At 64.7% G+C, this 19,968-nt stretch overlaps 1 protein-coding gene across 3 annotated transcripts; it reads right to left on the reverse strand.

Moving 5' to 3' along the window:
• Nucleotides 1–8,318: 8,318 nt before the first annotated feature.
• TMEM250 (transmembrane protein 250) lies at nt 8,319–10,597 on the reverse strand. Of its 3 annotated transcripts, none has more exons than XR_005651972.1 (2): nt 9,994–10,597; nt 8,319–8,674 (listed from the first exon to the last, which is right to left on the reverse strand). XR_005651972.1 is itself a non-coding variant. In XM_039858812.1 (2 exons), the coding sequence occupies exons 1-2, from the start codon at nt 10,556–10,558 to the stop codon at nt 8,548–8,550; spliced, it is 612 nt and encodes a 203-aa protein (XP_039714746.1). In that variant the 5' UTR covers nt 10,559–10,597; the 3' UTR covers nt 8,319–8,547. The 3 variants fall into 3 exon arrangements, 2 of the variants coding, with proteins under 2 accessions (XP_039714746.1, XP_039714747.1); XM_039858812.1 differs by having other exon boundaries at nt 10,074–10,597; XM_039858813.1 differs by lacking the exon at nt 8,319–8,674 and having other exon boundaries at nt 9,350–10,597.
• Between the last annotated feature and the right edge of the window lie 9,371 nt (nt 10,598–19,968).

Here is a 19,968-nt window from a genome sequence, read left to right on the forward strand (position 1 = left end):
GAGGGGCTGTGCTGCCGAGCCTGGCCACGTTGGCCTCTGAGGGTGGCATGGGGCAGGCAGGTGGCGTCAAGGCCGGGTGGGCGGTCTGAGTCGAGGGGCCCCCTGTGGCTGCCGCCCCTCCCTCCCTGCACGGCCCTCTCAGAGGAGAGCCGAGCCCTCCCCGTCTCCGGGGCCCGGCAAAGGGTCTGGGACCCGCTCTCGGCTCTGACGGCGGCACAGAGAAGGGGGGCCCCACCCAACTGTGACACCCCACACGGAATCTGTGGGCTCAGAGGACAGAGGGGAAGCCACGGCCCCAGCCTCACAGCAAGTCACGGACAAGGGTGGCACGAGCCAGCTCCTGTCACTCCACGCAGCCACCAGGAGGGGTGGGAAGGGGTGTGTGCTGTCCCCTGCCCTGGCCTGTGGGAGTCACGTGGCCACATCTTCCAGAACTGCCTCAGCCCCCAGCTCCCCCAGCGAAGGAAGCAGGACGGAAGCGCAGCCCCTGCCCCTGCCACACTACGGCCTCAGGGATGACGAACCAGCCCTGCCGGGCGGGCACTGCGGCCCCGTCCCTGTGGCCAGCACTATCATCCTTGTCACCTGTCTTTTGTCCTGAAACATTCTGGGTGAGGACCTGGCGGCTCGGACTCAGGTTGGGGGAGGGGGCAGTGTGGGCTCCTCGGTCACCAGGTGCGGCGTCAGCTCTGGCCGGGCTCTGTGCTGCTGGCCGAGTCCCCGCCCACCCTGGGCCCTCACAGCTGTAGCCCAAGCCCACCAGGGAGCTCCCTGTCACGCTGCTGTGTATCTGCTGCTCGGGGACAGAGCCCTCGGGCACATTCACGGGGAAGAGGTGACCCAGGGAGCCGGGCCCTACAAAACCACTGGAAGGGCCGGGCGGGGGGCCGGGCTTCCAGGAACGCACCCAGAACAATCCAGAACATCCTGCAAAGGAGCTGGTGCCCCTGTGCGGCTGGGGGAGGTGGGGAGCATCGCGGGGGCCTCGGCTTCGACTCCACAGGCCGCAGGGCAGGGCAGGAAGCCAGCACCTCTGAGCTCCTGCTGGACGCTGGGCCGGGGCCACCGCCCTGCTGCTGAGACAGCGGGTCACTGCTCGCCACATGCCCCGGCCCTGTCTGCCAGAAGCCCAGGGTGCGTCTTGGGGAGCACCGCCCGTGAGGACTCCTGTCGCCATGCACTCAGGACACACACACGGGGGAGGCAGGAGCCAGGGAGAGCTCCAGCCAGAGACAGCAGGGCATGGAGGCCGTGGGCCACCCCGCCTGGGCGGCGGAGGAGCCTGCCCCTTTCCCGCCAGCCCAGGGCTGCTCCTGGGGCAGGACGCTCACCTGGCTCGTGTGCAGCAGGTGGGAGGGACACGGCGCTTCTCCTCAACCACCCAGGAAGCTGCCCCCCTGCTGGGAGGGCCGTCGGGGTGCGATGCAGAGCTGCAGGACGCAGAGGTGCGGCGTTTAACCCTGTTTGCACGTGGTCCACCTGCTTCCGAGGCCTGGGAGGCCACCCTCATTTTCACTGCCTCATTCGCCCCACAGCCCGGGGTGGGGGTGCGACGTTTCCTCTCCCTCCCACCCTCGACTTGGGTCTGCAGCTGAGGCACAAATCGGCTGCAGACAGCAGAGATCCCGGAAGTCCCCTGGGAGGCCAGAGCCGGGACCCCTGGGTGCTGCACCCCCTGTCAGGGACTCGGTGCCCCCGGTTTCTCCAGCGCTGACTTCTGGCAGTGCACAGACCCTACTCCAGTGGCGGCTGAGCCAGGGCCTGGTGTGGGGTGCACAGCGGGCACCTCTACACCAGGGTTCAGGGGAGCCTGCAGCTCTGTGCTAGGCCTGTGGTGGGGAGTGGACCAGAGGTTCCCCATCCCAGCTCCAGCCCCAGCCCCAGCACTACACCGAGAGCATGGCCTCATCTAGCAGCTGGAAGTGTCGAAGGCTGCTCTGGACGTGAAGGTTTGCCTTCCACCAGGCCACCCCCTGCAGCCCCCTGGTCACCTGGAGCTGACCCCCCAGGGAAGCCTGGTCCTGGAGCACCCAGCTCTGCCTCCCAGGCCCCAAACAGCCGTGGGCTGGGTGGCCTAGGCCGGGGTGAGGGCAAGCAGGGCGGGAGCTGGAGGTGGCGGACTTGTCTGCACAGGTACCAGAAACCACGCTGCCGGGCCTGCGGGGCAGATGCACTGGCCAGGGGGAGCGTGGCCTCTACCTGCAGCCCAAGGGGGTCAGCTCGGACAGCTGCGAAGTGGGTTTGGAGCCACTGGGTGGGTATTTGGGGGTCCCGCCCGCAGCTCACAGTGCGTGAATCGGGGCAGCGCGCTGCTTTCTGTGCGCCCCCCCGAGTAGACGGCCCCCTCCAGCCTCCCGCTTCCTGTCCTATCTCTGAGGCCGTGTGCAGCTGCTCCAGAGAGGCTGAGGGGGGGGCAGCTCAGCGATCGCCCGCTCCCGAGAGGGACCTATGGCCAGGACACGCCAGGTGGGCATGACATCTCGGGGTGGCCATGCCCGCTGCGGGGTGCAGGGAGAGCTGGGTGCGCTCCCTGCAGAGGGGGCCAGAAGGTGCTCGGGAAAGGCTTCAGCGGCAGCTGCTGGAGACAGATGCGCAGGACACATGAGTGGAAGGCGCTTCCGGGGCCCGGGGCCCGAACGGTGGGGCCGCACGCCCGTTGCTGCGGACACCTCCGGGGGGAGACGGCATGCCCGTGAGCCCCAGCTCACAGAGCACTGGGCGGCCGTGGACGCGGTCCTTCAGACAGCCTGCCGAGCACTCGGCCCTGCAGACACATGGCACACGCTGCCATCTGAATGCGTGTACCCCACCCCCCCGAATTCCTATGCTAAATCCTAACTCCAGGTGAAGGTATTAGGAGGTGAGGCCTTTGGGAGGTGATCAGGTCGCGAGTGTGGGGCCCCCATGAATGGCATTAGTGTCCCTTCCCCTCTGTGAGGACGCGGAGAGAAGCCAGCCAGCCACGAACCGGGAAGCGGGCCCTCCCCAGACACCAAAGCCGCCAGCACCAGGATCCTGGACTCTCAGCCTCAACACGGCGAGAAGCAAATGTCTGGTATCTGAGAAATTTGAGAGCCCCCAAGAGCCCCCCAGTCTGGCGTCCGTCACAGCAGTCCGGACGATGGAGACAGGACAACCCCACTGAGTCATTCGGTCATTCGCTCGACAGGCTGACCTGCAGGACGGCTCCCTGAGGTCAAGGCCGGGGATGCGTGTGGGCCGCTGAGGCCCTTTCTGCCTTGACTTCTGGCTTCTGGCACCTTCCCCTGAGAAGGGCCAGCGAGAGCTGCCACTCATGGGGCAGACCACACCCCTCTGCAGCTCCCACCCACGGGGGCAAGCGCTGGCCTTGGGCTGCCCTCTGCCCTCCCGTTCTGGGCAGAGCCGTGTCCAGCCGCCCTGCCCCTCTGGGCTGCGAGTCCAGCTGCCCCCGACTTCCTCTCCCTTATCTCACAGGAAGAGCCGGCCGTGGAGGACAGACACCGTGCGCGCAGTATGGCGGCTGGAACAAGGTCTTGCTTCGTGCGAGTCAGCTGGACCCCGGACCCACTGGCCCGAGCACCAAGCCCCGCAGGGCAGACAGGCTGTTTTCTCGGCAAGGAGGTGGGGACCGTGGCTCTGTTCTCTCCACAGCATCTGGCGCATGAAGATCAGAGGGCGGGGCCGGGACCCGTCCACACCGCCTGGCCCGACGCTGGTGAACGGGGCCAGGACCGGGCACTGAGGACAGTGGAAAACACGCACACACACACAGGCACGTGCACACGCATGTGCACACACACATGCAGGTATGGGCGTACACGCATGTGCGCGCGCACACGCACACACAGGCATGTGTACCAGCACACAGGCATGTGCGCACATGCAAACACACGTGCATGCAGGCTTGTGCACACACGCACATGTGCGCACACAGGCACGTGCACCAACACAGCTGTGTGCACACATACACGTGTGCACATAGGCATATGCACACGTGCACACACAGGAGTGTGCACACAGGCATGCACACACGCAGGAGTGTGCACGCACAGGCACGCTGCACGGCGGGAGGAGGGCGGTGGGTTCCAACAGAATGGCAGCTGCCCTGAGATGGTCCTCTCGGGCGGGCGCCTGCTCAGGACACAGGTGGATGCCGAGTGCAGGCTGAGTCAGACCCAGGTGGGACATTACGGCGCATAATCGAGTTTGTTGCGGACTTCTGTGCATGGAGGGAGCCGGGAGAACACGTGGGTTATCGCAAGGCAATTTGAAGCAGACACATAATCCGCGTGACAACATGTCTGTCACGGTGCTGTTCTACATAATGAATTCACACTTCAACCAGCTTTACATCACCCGAGGGCTGTCTCCCCCTGCAGCCCGCTGCCCTGGGCAGGTGGCAGGGTGCAGAGGCCCCTAGGTTCCAAACAGCGGACCTGGAGCCGAGCAGTGGGGCAGAGCACCTGTCCCCAGGGTCGCTTGGGAGGCAGTGGGAGCAGGGGCGCCAGCTGGGTCCGGGGGCCAGAGCAAGGCCAGTGCCATCAGCCAAGGCGGCGGTGCGGCGAGAGGGCACGGTGCCCGTGGGTGCCACTGGAGACAGCTGGCGGTGCATGCTGTCTGTCACATGGCCCCTTCTCCAGAGCTTCCCGTGGTCAGAGTGGCAGAAACATTCCTACCAGTGGGGGCGCGGGGGCCGGGGCCAGGCAGCTCTGAGCCCAGCTTGTACGTGGGCCTCCCAGAACGACTGGCCACGCCGGCCCGCACGCCTGGCTGTGCCTGGTCCCGGGGCCCAGACTGGCCACCTCCCTGTGTCCCGGTCTCCCCACCCCAGTGAGAGCAGGAATGTCACCACTTCCTGCCTGTCCGAGGAGGGGCAGCCAGCTTCTTCTGGGTCCACCTGGAAGGGCAGCGTCCACAGCCCCGCCCAGCTCACGGGCTCCTAGGTGATGTCACCTGTTCTGGACAGTCCAGAGCCCAGCCCCTCACAGAACAGGGGACACCCCCCCCAAAGGCCACCCAGCTGCTCACGGCTCCTCTCTCTGTGACATCGGCACCTCGCTGTCAGGCTGGACTGATCGATTTCTCCATGAGCGTTCATGCAGCATCTCGGCCAGCAGGCGTTAGTACCCTGCGGAGCGAGTGCCGGTCACTACACAGCTGACCTTTCAGGCACGCACGTCGGCCTCAGGGCCTTCGTCTGAAGATCTGAAGACAGCGTCCGACCAGCCACCAGGGGAGGGTGGCAGCAGGACTGCCACCTCCAGCGGGCGAACTGTTCATGGGGTGCCCGTTGCCCCTCCTCCCCCCGCTCTTCCTGGACTCCAGGCCGACGCTGCTCCCCACCCCTCTCCCAGGGTCACCCCACGCCCACAGCCCTCTCTGTGCTGGGACACTGAGGAAGGCTGCCACTCAGGCCTGTCACAGGACCAAATCCACAGCAGCAGCAGCCCCTTCCGGCCCTAGGTCACCCAGGCCGCCGGCTGCTCTGGGCTTCCCGCTGCCGTCAGGGGCAAACCAAAGCCAGGCAGGGCCCTTGGCCCAGGCTGCTCCCATCGGCTGGCTGGTCCTCATCCCTTTGGCCTGTCCGTGCCCCAGGTCTGGGTGGCGGGTGACCAGGTTAGATGGCCAGAGACAGAGGAGCTCTGCCCCCAACCTAGGCTCCCGGGAGACTGCATGTGGCCTGGCCGGCCAGCACGCAACACGGCCATCTCTTGGCTGAGGACGCACTCGCTTCCGGCCCGCTTCCTGAGCTCACCCACAGCCGCCTGCAGCGGGCCCGCCCCCTCGGGGCACCTGGCAAAAGCCTGCACCAGCCCTGCCCCCAGCATCAGCCTGCCAACCCCCAGGCGCAGTGCGGGCCACACACCGAGAGCCACAGCAGCCCTGCCAGAGGCCCCGTGTGACATAGCTGCCAGCATGCCTGGGCATGCTGCCCGGCTGGGGCTGGGGGAGGGGCGCAGCCAGGAGCTGCTGAATCAGCGGCACCCGTATGTCCCTGTATGTCCCTGTTCCCTCCCGGGCAAGGATGCTGGTGAGGTGGGGCACTCCTCTTCGGGAGCTCTCGGGGAGCTGTGCCAGCCTGCGGGGGTGGCTCTGGAAGTGGTTCCTGAGCACCTACGCAGCCTCCCAGGGCTCAAGGGGCAGGGCCTTCCGGGGGGAGGGAGCGACTGGGGGCTGGTGCAGAGGACCCTTTCCAAGTGACATCGAAGGGAGAAAGAGAGGAGGCCACTGCAGACGGAAGGACAGAGGGCCCTCCCCAGAAAGTGCCGAATCAGCACCCGAGCCTGCCATCCACTCCCTCCCGCATCCAATCCCAGGCAGAAGCCAGGGGACCTCTCAAGGTCAGGGAACAGCGACGGCCCGTGGGAGCCCCAGTGCGCGGCCCTGTCCTCTGCAGCAGCTGCGGTCAGTCTCGGGGGGGGCGCTGTGTCCCTCCCCGTGTCTAGCCTGCTGCCACCACCCAGGAGGGCAGGGAGGGGGAGGCCCGGCGGGGGTGGGGGGCGGGCAAAGAGGGCATCTTCCAGGCCAGCTTGTCCACCCTGCCAGGACCGAACACACCTAGGCATTGTCAGACGAGCCTCTGGTTTCTAGAAGTTCCCAAGCACCAGCTCAGCGGGTGGTGGCCACCGAGGCGCTAGCTTCAGCTCCCCCCACCAACCCTCAGCTCCCGACCTTGGTTCAAGGGAGGCGCATGTCCTCTCCCTCCTCCACCCTGCTTCTGTCTGGGCCCTGACCTCTGACCCTGACCTGCCGCCCCCAGGCACTGTCCCCCTGCCAGGCAGCACCCTCCCGCTATGACCACCGCCCTCCCGGGCTGCGGCCTCTGTGCCCGCCCCCCACGCCTGGCCGCTGCCTCCCCGGACGCTGCTGCTCCGCCACGGTCAGCGCCCTTATCCGTGGTCACTGCGCAGCTCCGTCCAGGCCTGCCCGCCCTCCTCCACCCTTCGGGCCGAAGACGGAACTTCAGCCCCCAGCTTCTGACCCCAAATCAACAGCCCACCGCCACCATGGCTGTCACCGCCCGGTGGTATTGCCACCTCAGAACCTTTGGGCCACTGTTCCAACTCACTCACCTGGGCCTGAGTCCCCAACTTCACGGCCTGCTGTGCATCGGGCAGCAGGTGACCACCCTCACCCCTCCCAGGTCATGAGTCTGAGCTGCCAGCTCTCCCAGGTCCCCTCCCTCCCGCGGAGGCGGACCCTGGGGCATGTGGGGGGTGGGGAGGCACAGCTAGGGACTGAGGCTTTGTAAGTGTTAACCTGCCTCCTAACCAGTGCCCCGCCCCTTATAGGTGACACCATGGTGACACCAAGACTCAGGCCAGGTTTCTCATCCTGAGCCGGACTCCTCACAGCCCCTGGAAGCTTCCAGAAGCCTCCGACCATTCCCATTTTCTCACAGAGATGTGGAGCCCACAACGGGCAAGTAAGTCTGCTCCGAGACAGACATTTCGGCAAACGTCCCTGCCCCGGGAAGCCGCCCTCCACGTCTCTGGTCCCAGGACTGCTGCTGCCCGGGTTCCCAGGCTGTGGCACTGAGCAGCCACACGCAGCCCGCCTTCCCTGGCCCGTCACTCCACGTCCTCAGAGAACGGTGACTCACACAGGGAGCATCGGGTTAACGAAGCCCAGAGAACAGACCGGCTCACGGCACACCAAACACGGTTATGACCCAGCCCGTGCGGGCCCCTGGCCTCGAGCCACGTGTGGCCAATCCCATCGGACTTCAGCCCTGGTTCCCACGCTCAGTGGCCCCGAGGGGCCGGTGGCTCCTGCCCTGGGCAGCACAGCCACTGTGGAGCAGTCTCGTTGGACAGCGCTGGCCCGGAGAACCGCGGAGGGAATGACTCCCACCCACCGCAAACAAGGCGCAGTCGGTGGGGAGGCCCAGGGGAGGCCGCGGTGGGGAGACGGCCCCGGAAGCCACGCCCAGGGAGCCAGCATGGCCGCCTGCGCGTTCACCTGTGCCCACACCTGCGCCCCTGGCAGCACCCGGAGCCTGTGGGCAACGGTGGCCCTCGGCCCATCCCAGGGCCACGGACAGGAGACCCCGGCCTGGAAGCAGCGGCCCCACGGAGCCTCGGCCAGAATTTGTCAAACCCGCCCCCTCTGCTGTCCCCGCAGGCCGCGGGCCGATTCCCCAGCTCTCCCATCAAAAGCGAAGCCCCCGGCGGCCGAGACCCTCACCACCCGCCCTGCCAAATGCCCCAGGCAGACTCCGCTGCGGAATCCCCACGACCATCACGGTGACTGCTTTAAAACATGCCCACTTGTTTTTGATCGTTCACATCCTTAAAAAAAGAAATTTTTCTGAGCTTTAAGCGACCACTCCATTAACATGTTAAAAAAATAAGTTTAATGCAGGTGGCTCGTTTCATAAGAATTTAACAGGCACTCGAGACACCAAGCAGCTTCATGGTGAGCATCCTAACTCCTGGCCCCGCCACTCTGACACTCGAGGTGGCACAGCCAGACCCCTCCTGCCGCCTCAGCGAGGGGGGCTTCGGAGGGTCTGAGAAACGTGGGATAATCAACACAAACAAAGCTTTTAGGAAACAGCATGATTTAGTGCAAAAGGTTCTCTGCAGCGCTGAGAAGTGGGGTCCACGCAGGTAGCTCCTCACCCGCCGTCTGCACCTTCCGGAGGAGCCTTCCCACTGACCTCAGGGTGACAATCGTCCGCCAGAGCTGGCTACAAATTAAAGAGCACGGTTTACAGCCAAGTATTTTTTGCTTTCTCTACCTGACTGGGGTTTTCTTCCAGCAGCGGACAACGGCCCTGACAGTTTCCCCTAGCCACCGGCCTGCCAGGGGGTGTGGGGACAACTTGGCTGAAGCAGTGGCGACCTGTCATCTTCAATATGGGGCCCTATGTCCTGTCCCCGATCTCTACCTGTTGTCCCGGCATCATTATTCAGATGTCCTTCTCACTTGCTGACAAGGCCCATGGTGGCCACTAGTCCACATGGCCACCCGGTCCCCCTCTGATGGAGAAGGCCAGAGAGGGGTCTGGACAGGACGCTGGCCCTCTGGAGTGCACTGTCCTCTGGGACCGAAAGCTGCCCCCAGGCCACTGTGCTTCACTTTTTCCTGGCCACCAGTCCTCACCCACGACCATCTCTGCTCGCCATAGTTGCTCTGACCGTGGCCGGGGCTGGAACAGAGGGGCAGCGGGGCCTCTCGCTGACAGATGCATCCTCGACCCTAAGACGTGCTTTTAAACACAGGGTTTGACCATGGGCCCTGGTCGCACCTAAGGGCCTTGGTGCGCCTCCCCAGACCTGTAACATCTGTCTCTTCCAGACACAGAAGTCTCAACTCTGGACATTCCCACACAGGAAGAGACCAAAAGCACCCCCAAAAGCAGAAAGGAACTGAGCTGTCCCCCCAACCCTGAAGAGACGCCGACCCACGCAGGCCTGCCCGGGCGAGGCTGCAATGCCTGCGAGGCCGTGACTCCCTGCCGTGCTGTGCCCGTGCAAACCCAGGTGACCCTGAAGCCGGGCCTGGCAGCAAGCCCCCACCACCTCTCGGGGTGGCAGGTGGAGGAGGGGCTATGCGGGAGTGAACAGCTCTGTGGCAGTACGGTGACCCGCTGGTGTGCCTGACGCTCCCCTAGGGCTGGGCAGGGGCTGGGGTGCGTGGCCTGGAAGACCCCCCCCACATTTGCTCCTGGGCAACACATCCCTCCCAGGGGCCTGCACTCCACTGGTGATGCCAACGTCCTGGAGAAGGGGCAGTGACAGAGGCTCTCCGAGTGCAGACTGGAGCGACGGGCCCCCCGCAGCACAGCCTGGAAAGTGCAGGCTGGACCACAGGGGGGTGGCCCCGGGCAGCCCCACCGGAATGCACGCACAGGAGGGTCAGAGGAGAAAGCCAGCAGGAGGCGGGGCGCAGCGTCCCCTTCGCAGAAGTCTCAGCCCCTTCCTCTCCCGGGCCAGAGCCGAGAGTGCGGCCATGTCTGCAGACCTGTCTGTAGGATGCAGGGTGGAGCACAGGGCCCTGACCTACCCCACAGGAAAAGAACCGGCGAGGCATAGACCCCCACGGTCACAGCACACAAGCCCGGGAGCCACGCCGTGGGCCCTCACATGTCCACGAAGACCATGAAGCACCAGCCCAGACCCCCGACCAACAGCATGGTCACGTGGATGCCGTAGACCAGCAGCTCGTTCAGGAGGCGGAAGTCCACGCGCCGGCGGCCCAGCAGCAGCAGCAGCACCGACAGCTTGCGCTGGAAGCGCAGCAGGACGCGCACGCCCAGGTACTGCAGGCAGAAGAGGGCGGCCAGCGCGCCCCAGAGCGCGGCGGTGAAGAGGCTGCAGCTGAAGTAGAGCAGGAAGCGGATGAAGCCGTACAGCCAGCGCGCCCGCACGTACACGTCGAAGTTGTTGTACTTGGTGCGCGCCAGGCGCGAGGCGCGCGCCGGCCCGCAGGCCGCGTGCAGGCAGGTGGTGTGCGGGCCGTGGAAGGAGCGCACCCGCCGCGGGATGGGCATGACCGGCATTGGGGCCTGCGCGGCGGCGCTAGCTCGCGGCGGAGGCGGCGTCCAGGCGGCGGTCAGCATAGGCGTCATGGGCCCCTAGGCCTGGCAGCCGGCAGCTGAGCCCCGGGAGAGGCGCGGGCCTGCGGGAGCGGACAAGCAGAGGAACCAGTCAGCCTGGGGATGAGCCGGCGAGCGCGGCCCTGTCTGGGATATCAGCCAGCCCTGGGCCACAGGGAAACCAAGGCTAGGATGCAGGATGTGCCACAAACGCTAACGAGGACCCTCTTCAGGGACCGGCAATCACACGGAAACCAAAAGTGCCAATTCCACCAGCGACACTGGGAGGAAGGGCTAGGGTGGTGGCCCAAGGGCCCCGGGGGCAGTCAGTGCTGGAACAGCGGGGGGCCAACAGGAACCGACCCTGGCTCCTCTTAGCTTCCGCCGGGCTGGATGCCAGCCCACTTCCCTGGACACCCTCTTGCTGTTATCTGGGTGCCCCGCCCTGCCTGGACTTCTGGGGCCACTTTACCCAGGGTGAATAAAAGCCTCTCAGTGGGATCCCACGACAGGACCTAGATGAGGGTGAGGGGTGCCCACAGGGCACAGACGGACCAGTTTGCTTCAACTTTTGACACGGAAGTTGGGGGGACCAGACAGCACTGCCACAGCACTGTGACCTCAGGGGTGCGGTGGGAGGCCCGCACTACAGGCGAAGGCCTGACCATGCCTGGCAGGGTGGGCGACAGCTGACGCGTGAGATGGCCAGCCCTGGGCCGCGGGGAAGCAGAACTAGCAAGGGGCTCTCTAGTTGTACCTAGTAACGAACTGCCCCTTACATCCTGCGCAAATGATCTGTGGGTGCAGACGAAGCGCTGGAAGAGGAGAAGGTGAAGTGCAAGCAGCAAAGCTGGTCACAGGCTCTCAGGAGCCATTGCCGGGGGGCTACCCCCCACCGGATGGGCTGCGGCCTGGCGCCCCGCAGGGAACTTCTGCGAGCTCCCTCCCCAGCGCTGGCCGGAACGAATGTGCGACCAAGCGCGGCTCCGGCCACAGGCGGGGGACTGGGGACCGGGCACGTCCACCCCTCCCCTGGCCCGCAGGGTTCGGCCAGAACCTGCGCTGAGCCAGGCTTCCCCTCGTCTCGGCCTGCCACCTCCAAGAATGGCGTTCAGACAGTCGATGCCTCGTCTGGAGGGTCACTCACTCCACAGCCGCCCCTCACTCCCTGCACGCTGCGGGGACGCGGCCATCCTCCGATCACCACCTGGCCCGAGCTCACGGTTCCCAAGACGTCTGCGCCACGGGCTTGGAGGTGGGGGGCAGGCGGCCAAGGCCGAGGCGCGCGGGCACGCCGGTGAGCGGCTCCACCCCGCCGCCCGCCCCGGGCTCCATCCCGCCCGGGTGCCCGGCCGCGCAGGAGGCCCCGAGTCTCGGATCGGCGCGTCCCGGGCACGAGGCGGCTCCGCTCGCTCGCCTCGGAGGGAGCCGGCGGCCGCGGGGGCGGGGCAGGACCGACCCACCAGGTCCCCCGGGGAGCCGCCCGCGCCGCGCTCGTTGCCCTGGAGACGCCGGGGCCACCCCCGCCCACTCGGCCGCTCACCGGGTGCCCTCTCCGCGCCAGCGTCCCGGCCTGCGGACCCCCGTGTCCCTCGGGGCTCCAGGAGCAGGGCGGCCGCATGGTGCCTACGGCGCGGCGGCTGCGGGGCCCGATACCTCAAGAGTCCCCACCCGCCCCGAAGGGCCCGGGGCTCCGGAGGCCGGCGGCGTTTGGCCCAGCGTGGGAGCCGTAGCCGTCCCTTTGCGGCCACCGTAGGCCTTTCCTCACGTCCCTCCGTCCGCTGCGACACCGAGAGCGCCTCCCTCTCCCCCAGCTTGGGGCTGACTCTCAACGCCCCGGAACTCGACGTTTCCCAGGCTGGCGTGTGTGCGTGCGTGCTTGCGTGCGCGACTCTCGCCCCATGACGTCACACCGACGTCGCCGCCCCGCGTACGACGCCGGCCGCGCAGGCGCAGATAGTGTGTCTGCGCGCGCGCCGGGGGTGACCTACTTGGTCGGCAGCGCGCAGGCGCGAGGCTGTGGGCGGGGCTGAGGGCGGGGCTGAGGGCGGTGCCGTTCGGCCCGCGGCTGCGGAGGGCTCGTCCCGGGGCCTGGACCCGGAGCGCTGCTGCCGGGCACCGGGGTGGGGCGGGGAGCCGGAGCCCGAGGGGTCGGGGTGCGTGGGCTGGCAGACCCCATCTGTGGCCACACATCCCCAAATGTAGGGAGTCAGGGCGCTGGCTGAGTCCGCACAGGCCCGGGATTGCCCTTTCCCAGGAGAAGGAGACACTTCTTAAAAGTTCCAAGTCTTGGTCACATGTTATTTTTTTAAAGACTCATTTATTTATTCCTCGTCATGATCAATAAATTTACGTTAAAACTCTTTGTCGGAATGCTTTAAACTTTCATCAGAATAAAAAATAAGCTGTTACACAATTAGCCACAAATGCGGTCCTCGAGTTTTTTCCCCATACATATGAGTCTCACCTGAAACACGTCTTCCTTGTGGCCACGAGGCCCGGCCACCACCTGCCACCACCGCGCTCGGCTGAGTTTGGAACTCCATTATAACCTGCGGCTTTCGGGACAGTTCTCCGGCTGTCCCGTCCCGCTCAGCTGCTTCCTGGCGGTGATTAAAACCTGCCACGGCCATCACTGCCACGGCCATCGCCGATGCCGCCCCTGCTGGAACCACACAGCCAGCTTGGCCTCCACCACCATAGGCCAGAGCTGCTGCTTCCAGTTTCCACCCCACAAGGGTCCAGCATGTGAAGATTGTTAATTTGCCAAAATCACTGCAGCTCTCGCCACCTCCAGAATTGCTTCTGGCATTACCAAGTCCATTATCGCCATCCACCTCTGCCACCATGGCCTCCACCGCCACGGCTGCCACCAAAGCCACCTCGACCACTGAAGTTTCCTCCACAACCAGAGCTGTCATTCCCAACAAAACCACCTCCACGACCGCCAGCGAAGTTTCCAGAACCACGTCGACCTCTTTGGCTGGATGAAGCACTGGCCGCCTCTCAGATAGGGCTTTCCTTACTGCCCAGTCGTGACCGTTCACAATGTGGCGTTTCTGAATGACAGCCTCGTCTACAGAGTCACGGTCATCGCAGGCTACTAAAGCAGAGCCCCCCTTGCCACTGTCGGTCCTTCTTGATTTGTCACTTCCGTTTTCCCGCACTGTTCAAGACAACCTCTTAGGTGCTGCCCTCCAGTGTCCTTGATGCCACCAGCGTCACAGTGAGGTGACCGCGCCCACCTCCCGCCCCCAGCTCAGCGTGGCTACTCGGACTCGTGGCGGCCACCAAAGCTCAAACCTCCAATGAAGTGTCTGCAGTGTCCAGGCTCTTGGGGAGACTGACGGACATGAAGACCGTGGGACGGGAGGCTCCATCGGAGCTTACCCAGCCACAGAGAGACCCATGCAGACGTTTTTTAAATATTTTAATCCCATCGAGGTGTTGGGAGAGAGAGACACTTCTGGCCCTTGGATGTAGCTGGCAAGTTTCATCCGCCTGAATTCTGTCAAGTTCAGAGACTCTGCAAGGTCCACACACGTGGAAGTGGCTGTCTGTCTCCCGGGGGCTGGCGGTTCCAGTCTTGGTCGCTGACTTCACTTCTGGACACTCTGAGGCCAGCTTCTCAGGCACCCTTCACAGAACGCAACTGGGTGTCGCCCCGCTCCTGGCCGATCACCGGGGCCACCAGCCTCTCCACCCACTGAAGGAGCTTAGTGACTGCATGTCACCCAGTTGAGCTCTAACCCTGACCCGCCCACATCCCTTCCCTGTCACGTAGGAAGGGTTGATATCAGTGGCACGTGTGGTCCTGGCTCTTCAGCTCCCGCCCTGCTGGTGAGGACGGTCTGGCGGGGCCAGGATGGAGAGGGGACAGAGTGACGAGAAGGCCTGAGGCCCAGAGGGCTTTGAAGTGTCCAGGGCAGCTGTGAGGCAGCAGCAGGAGAGGCGGGGACGGAAGGGGACTATTTTAAGAAGTGTCTCTTAACACGCACCTTCTGTGCGGACGGGGTCTCTGCCCCCCGTCCTGCCGGGGTAGTTCCCCTCCCAGCCCCTGGTCCAGCCCTCTCCTGTTGGGACGCCCCGCACAGCCGGACGCCCCGCACAGCCGCCCGCCCCAGCTCTGTGAGGGAGCCCCCGGCTCTGGTCCACGATTTGCTCCTTCGTGTTTGCCTTCGCTCTCCGGACTTGTGTCTCTGCTCCGCCTCCACCCAGCGGGCTCCTACACGCCCTTCAGGACCCCCGTCAAATGTCCCCTTCTCTGGGAAGCCGCCTCTGGCTGGTGCCACCCCTCCCCCGGCACCCCGACCCTGGGCGGGGGGACTCTGACCACTCTCCAGGCTACACTCCCTCCCCCCAAAGCTGCAAAGGTTTGTCGATGGCCTGTCTTCTCCATCGGCTGTTTGCTCACCACGGTAAGATGCTTTTCCGCCTTGTGACTCGTCCATGCGTGCACGCGTTTCAACAGCTCCAAAAGCCTCCCAGAGCAACACCACGCATGCTGGGCGAAGCGCTAGGTGACAGTGGTGACCTAGCCAGGGCAGGAGCCCCGAGGACCGGCGCTGTGTCCTCAGGGCCAGCTCAGCAGCAGGGCCCTGGAGGCCCCCCCATGACACGTGTGTTAGGTCACGGGCTTGCCCTGGTGGGGGGTCCCCACCTCACTCTCTGTGCTCCCCATGACCCCTTCCCCAGGCGGGCCCCAGGTCTGGCTGCGAGCCTCGGAGCTGCTGGCAGTGGCCTGGCGCCACCTGCTGGGGCAGTGTCGCAGAGCGGGCCACCTGGTACCCAGGCTTCAAGGCAGAGCGGTAAACCAGGCCCCGGGCCACAACCAGCTGCTCCCCAGTTGTCTGTGGCTGAGCTGAGTCCGACAGAGACCCAGTGGCCGTCCTGGCCTTTCTGGAAAGTTCATTGGCCCAGCCTCAAACGGGCATTTACCCCACTGCGTCAGGCTGCGTTGGGACGGTGTTAGGGCCCCCCTGCCTTCCATGTGCTGGCGCAGAGGCACATGGCCCTGTGGTCGCCATGCCACTGGGAGATTTCCTCCTCTCGGCTCTGGGCTGCCTTAGCGACCAGACCGGGGACCCAGGGCCGCTAGGGGTTTCCGGGCAGGGCCAGAGGCGACGTGCAGTGCCCACCCTGCCTGCCGGACGCGCCTGCGCAGCCACTGTGCCCAGCCACTGGGCCTGTGGTTGTCCGTGGGGCGCCTGCAGGAAGGGCATGTGGGGCACTTGGGGACTGTGTGGATGGCACATGGAGGGGGACCGTGTAGGGGTCACAGCGGAAGTCAGGTGGAGGACATGTGGGGAACAGGCGGGAACTGGGGGTCAGTGGAGGGCAGGTGAGGACCATGTGAGGGAGCACGTGGGGGGCACATGCAGGATGCCACGTGGCTGTACGGGGCATCGGGGACCATGTTGGGGGCATGTGGGGACCTATGTGGGGGCACATGAGGGAAGTCCTGGTGGGGTGCCCCGATGCTTGGCCCAGCTGAAGCCAGCCTCAGGGTGTTCGGTGCCGGCATCAGACCTGTGTGTGAGGGCACCCCGCCCTTCGGGTCACGCGCCCCCCACTCGAGCCTTCCCAGCCGCGCCCCCAGCCGTGCAGAGCAGAGAGGTGCTGCCTGTACCCCGTCGGGGCCCCTGCCCCAGGCCCTGCCATCGCTGGGACCCTGTGAGCAGAACCGGGCGGTCGTTGTGTTCTGGCGCTGAGTCTCAGCGATCTGTTTCGGGCCAGCGGTCTGAGCAGAGTAGCATGTCATTTCAAACCCTTAGAGCCATGCTCCTGCCCTGTGTGGCTGGGGCCCTACCCCCTTCTAGCGTGGGGGGCGAGGGGGAACAATGGTCCCCTGTCCTCTGGGCCCAACCCCTTCGAGGCGGTTGGGGAGAGGGAGGGTGGCCTCCTGTCCACCTGCTCCTCCCTCCTCCCTGCTCCCCCAGCCGCTGGCTCCCCCCCATCTTCCCAAGTGCAAGGCTGGATGGAGCTGGTCACTCACACTCGGCAAGGCTGTGCGCGGCCGCCCCCCACCCCACCCCTCTGAGGACAGGCGGCTCCAGTCCCCTGCTGTTGCCCTGGGCCTGGCATCGCCCGGTGACGTCTACGGCATGTAACCCAGCTGGGACCAGTGCAGGCCCCACACAGATGGCCTGTGCACAGCGCAGGACACAGTGCACTAGGGAAGCAGGTCCACGTCTACGGACACAGAGTGACACTGGGGACTGTCCCGGGACAGCTACGCTGCCGTTTACAGATCACGGATTTGCCCTTGTTTCACAAGATCGCCCCTCGCCCGCCCCCAGGCTACGCGAGGTGGCTCCGAGGCAGGACAGACTGCTTCGCCTTCCTAGGGGTCCAGCCTTCAGCTGCGAGCTGGACAGCACCTGGACCCCAGCCTCTCACAGCAGCAAGTAGGAGGCCGTATAGCCCCATTCTTGGTGGCTCTGACCTTTTCCTGGGCAGCAGGCCCTTGGCCACTTAATGAATGTGCCCTGCCCTCCTAAAACCCAGACGGAGGCCATGAAGCGGGGAACACAGGAGGCTGGCGCTCAGCTTGCTGCTCAGCCCGTCTGGCGCCCTCCAGCCGCCCACGGGCCCAGGCTGTATTTACCCCCGTGCTAGTTTCACGAAAGACACGACTCATGCTTCTGTTAACTGAGCAGAGCTGTGCTGTCAGGGGGAAGATGGGAAGGTGTGCGGGGTGCTATCACCGCCCCCCACCCCGAGCGTGGGTGATCTGTCTGGCTCCCAGGAGCCCCGCCAGGCGGGTAAATTTTAAGGCACTCCTGGAAGACAAACATACGCATTTGTATGTCACTTGTTGCAATATAAATGCTAACCTGTACTTCTTTCAAAACTTTTAATGAATTGTATACATTCCGGAAGATTTATAGGGTGAACGCAAATGTTACTTTTAACATATTTGTCACTTTGGCGACAGCACCAAAAAAAAAAAAAATTCTGGAAGATATTGCATTCAGAAATAAATCATAAATAGATGCATCTTAAAAGAGGTTTATTTTGGTCATTAATGGTTGATGGCCCCCAGCGCAGGATTTAAAGTTAAATTATGCAAAATCAAAAACCGACCTTATAATACTTAATCAAACATGCATAAAACTGTCAGGCCCAAATAAATTCTCTCAATTAACTTGCTTCAGATTGTGATTGCATTCGCTAATTTAATCAGCCCCAGAATAATCCGGAGGCGGGAAGTGATGAACGGCCATGAGCGTGCACACCGCGGGGAACAGGGCCAGGGCACCCCGGCAAGTGCCCGGCAGGGCTGCAGGGGTCACTGCAGTGGGGACCCGGGCCTGGCGCTGCCCGTCTGGCTGAGGCGCACACCAGGTTTCGCTCAGACTGGCTCTTCCAACGGGACCACCCGGACCCGAGCAGATCCGGGATGCCCGAGACCCACCCGAGGATTCGTGCTTTCAGAAGGAACCGAAGCTCTGTGGGGTGTTTCGTTTCTTTTTGTGAAATTCGGTGAATCTTTTTCAACCAGAACCAAATCTGCTTCACCCCTCTTTACTGTTCTCCCCGCATTTTGGCTGAGGGTCTCTGTTAAGCCATCGGCACACACTCTGCCTCCGCCGCCTCCCACGCACCCTGCGGGACCGCCCAGGAGGACAGGTGGGCTCCGCCCCGGGCCCCAGCAAGGTGGTGGCCTGGTTTCTCGGGCGTCTGCCGTCTGGCAGGCGAAGTGCTTTATTTTACTTCACTGTCAGTGCAGGCATTATGCCTGGTTCGCATTGACAGGAAGTCAGGCCAGTGCAGATGTGGTGGCTGCATGTCATCCCACCCGGCCCCCGCCTGGCCTCTGTGCTCTCTTCCCCAGCACCCCGAAAGCAAACTTCCTAAGCCCCCTGCCTAGAAGACCCTCCTCCCCTCCGGCCTGGCTGAGCCCAGCCCGCCCGAAGTTTGTTCCTTTGCGGGCCCCCTGCTCCCGTCCCCTGGGCTGTGCGGCTGATCCCCGTCCTTGGGTTATGCCATGGGCTACTCCATCAGCCACCCGCTTCCCCACTCCCCACCACAGAGGCAGGGCCAGCCTTGACTAGGATCCAGGAGCTCAGGTGGGACGGAGGACCAAGGGAACTCGGGAACAGGTCACACCAGCTCGAAAATCGAGACAAGAACCCCTGTCAAAGACGCCACTGTTAGAGATTCCTGGAGGGTGAATTCTGCTGGTCCAAATAGGGAACTCGGCATTGCTCAGGCCTTTCCCTCCAGAGATGCCCTGAGCCCCCAGAATGAGGGTGACACCCCTGCATGTGTCAGCGGGTGTCCGTGGAACCCGCCCGTTGCCAGTGGTGACAGGGAGGCTGTCCTCCCCCAGGCCTGGGAGGCTCTTTGTGGCTCTTTTTGGAAGTGACAGGATGCATGGTCCCTTGGCCGGTTCTCAGGAGACTTTGTCCCAGGGAGAGTGGGGAGGGGGTGGCGATGGCAGAACCTCAAGCAGGGAGCCCCCCCAGCCGGGACCCTCAGCCCCCAGTCGTATGCTGCGGCAGGGGCACAGGGACAGGGGATTTGCCACGGCCAGGATCAGGAGGCTTAGAAGGAGCCCACGTCCTGGCTGAACCTCCGGGGTCTCGCCACTCCTGGGGCCCACCTACCCGCTTGAGGGGTGGGGTCGGCCGGGGGCAGTGTGCACAGACCATTAGGGCGACCCTCGATATCACGAACGGTGGTCGCTTCCCCTCAACGAGATCGTCAAGACCAGGTGCTCCTGGGACCGGCACTAACTCATGCCCGCTGGGGTGACGTTAGGACACGGAAGGCCACCTCCCTTCCATCCCTCTTGCGCACGTCGATGGGCCCCGAGAGACCGGCTGCCGGCTCCCGGGAGCGCCAAGGGTCCCCAGGCCCAGGACACGGTGCCGGATCGAGCCCGCTCCGAATGCCCCAGCCGGCTCTTTCGCACCGACCTCGGCGTGTCCCGTGCTGCGCAGTCCGTTGGGGGGGGGCTCCCCTTCCGGCCGCGGTCTGGGCCTCGGGGGTCAGCCCCGCAGCCCTCCCTGCTCACTGCCGGGAGCGGTTAGAGCGCGTGGAAGACCCCGGCCCTCGCGGGCCTGCGTCCGGGGCAATAACCGCAGCCTTCGGCGCTCATTCCGGGGCCCGTCCACGCTATTCGCCAAAGCCGGGTGGACAGCAGCCCCACCATTCACTTACCAGCGGCGGAGAAAGAAAAAATAGTGCCGAACAGCGGCCACTCCCGCCCTGGAGGAGTTAGGAGCGTCAGCACCGACAGGTGTGCGTCTTACAGGAGCAGGTGCGCACCTCGGCGCCTGCGCAGTGCCGCGGGCGCGCTCCCCGACGCCACCCGCCACCGCTGCTGTGGCTGAGGGCGCCGCAGCACAGGAGGGTCCCGCCGAAGGCAGAGGTGGCCGCCAAGACCGCCGATCCACGCGCGGACCAACGAGGGTCCCGCTCCGCCGCCCCCGCTC

Source organism: Pteropus medius, unplaced genomic scaffold (assembly GCF_902729225.1).
Source record: "Pteropus medius unplaced genomic scaffold, Ma_sr-lr_union100, whole genome shotgun sequence".
NCBI classification, from domain to species: domain Eukaryota; kingdom Metazoa; phylum Chordata; class Mammalia; order Chiroptera; family Pteropodidae; genus Pteropus; species Pteropus medius.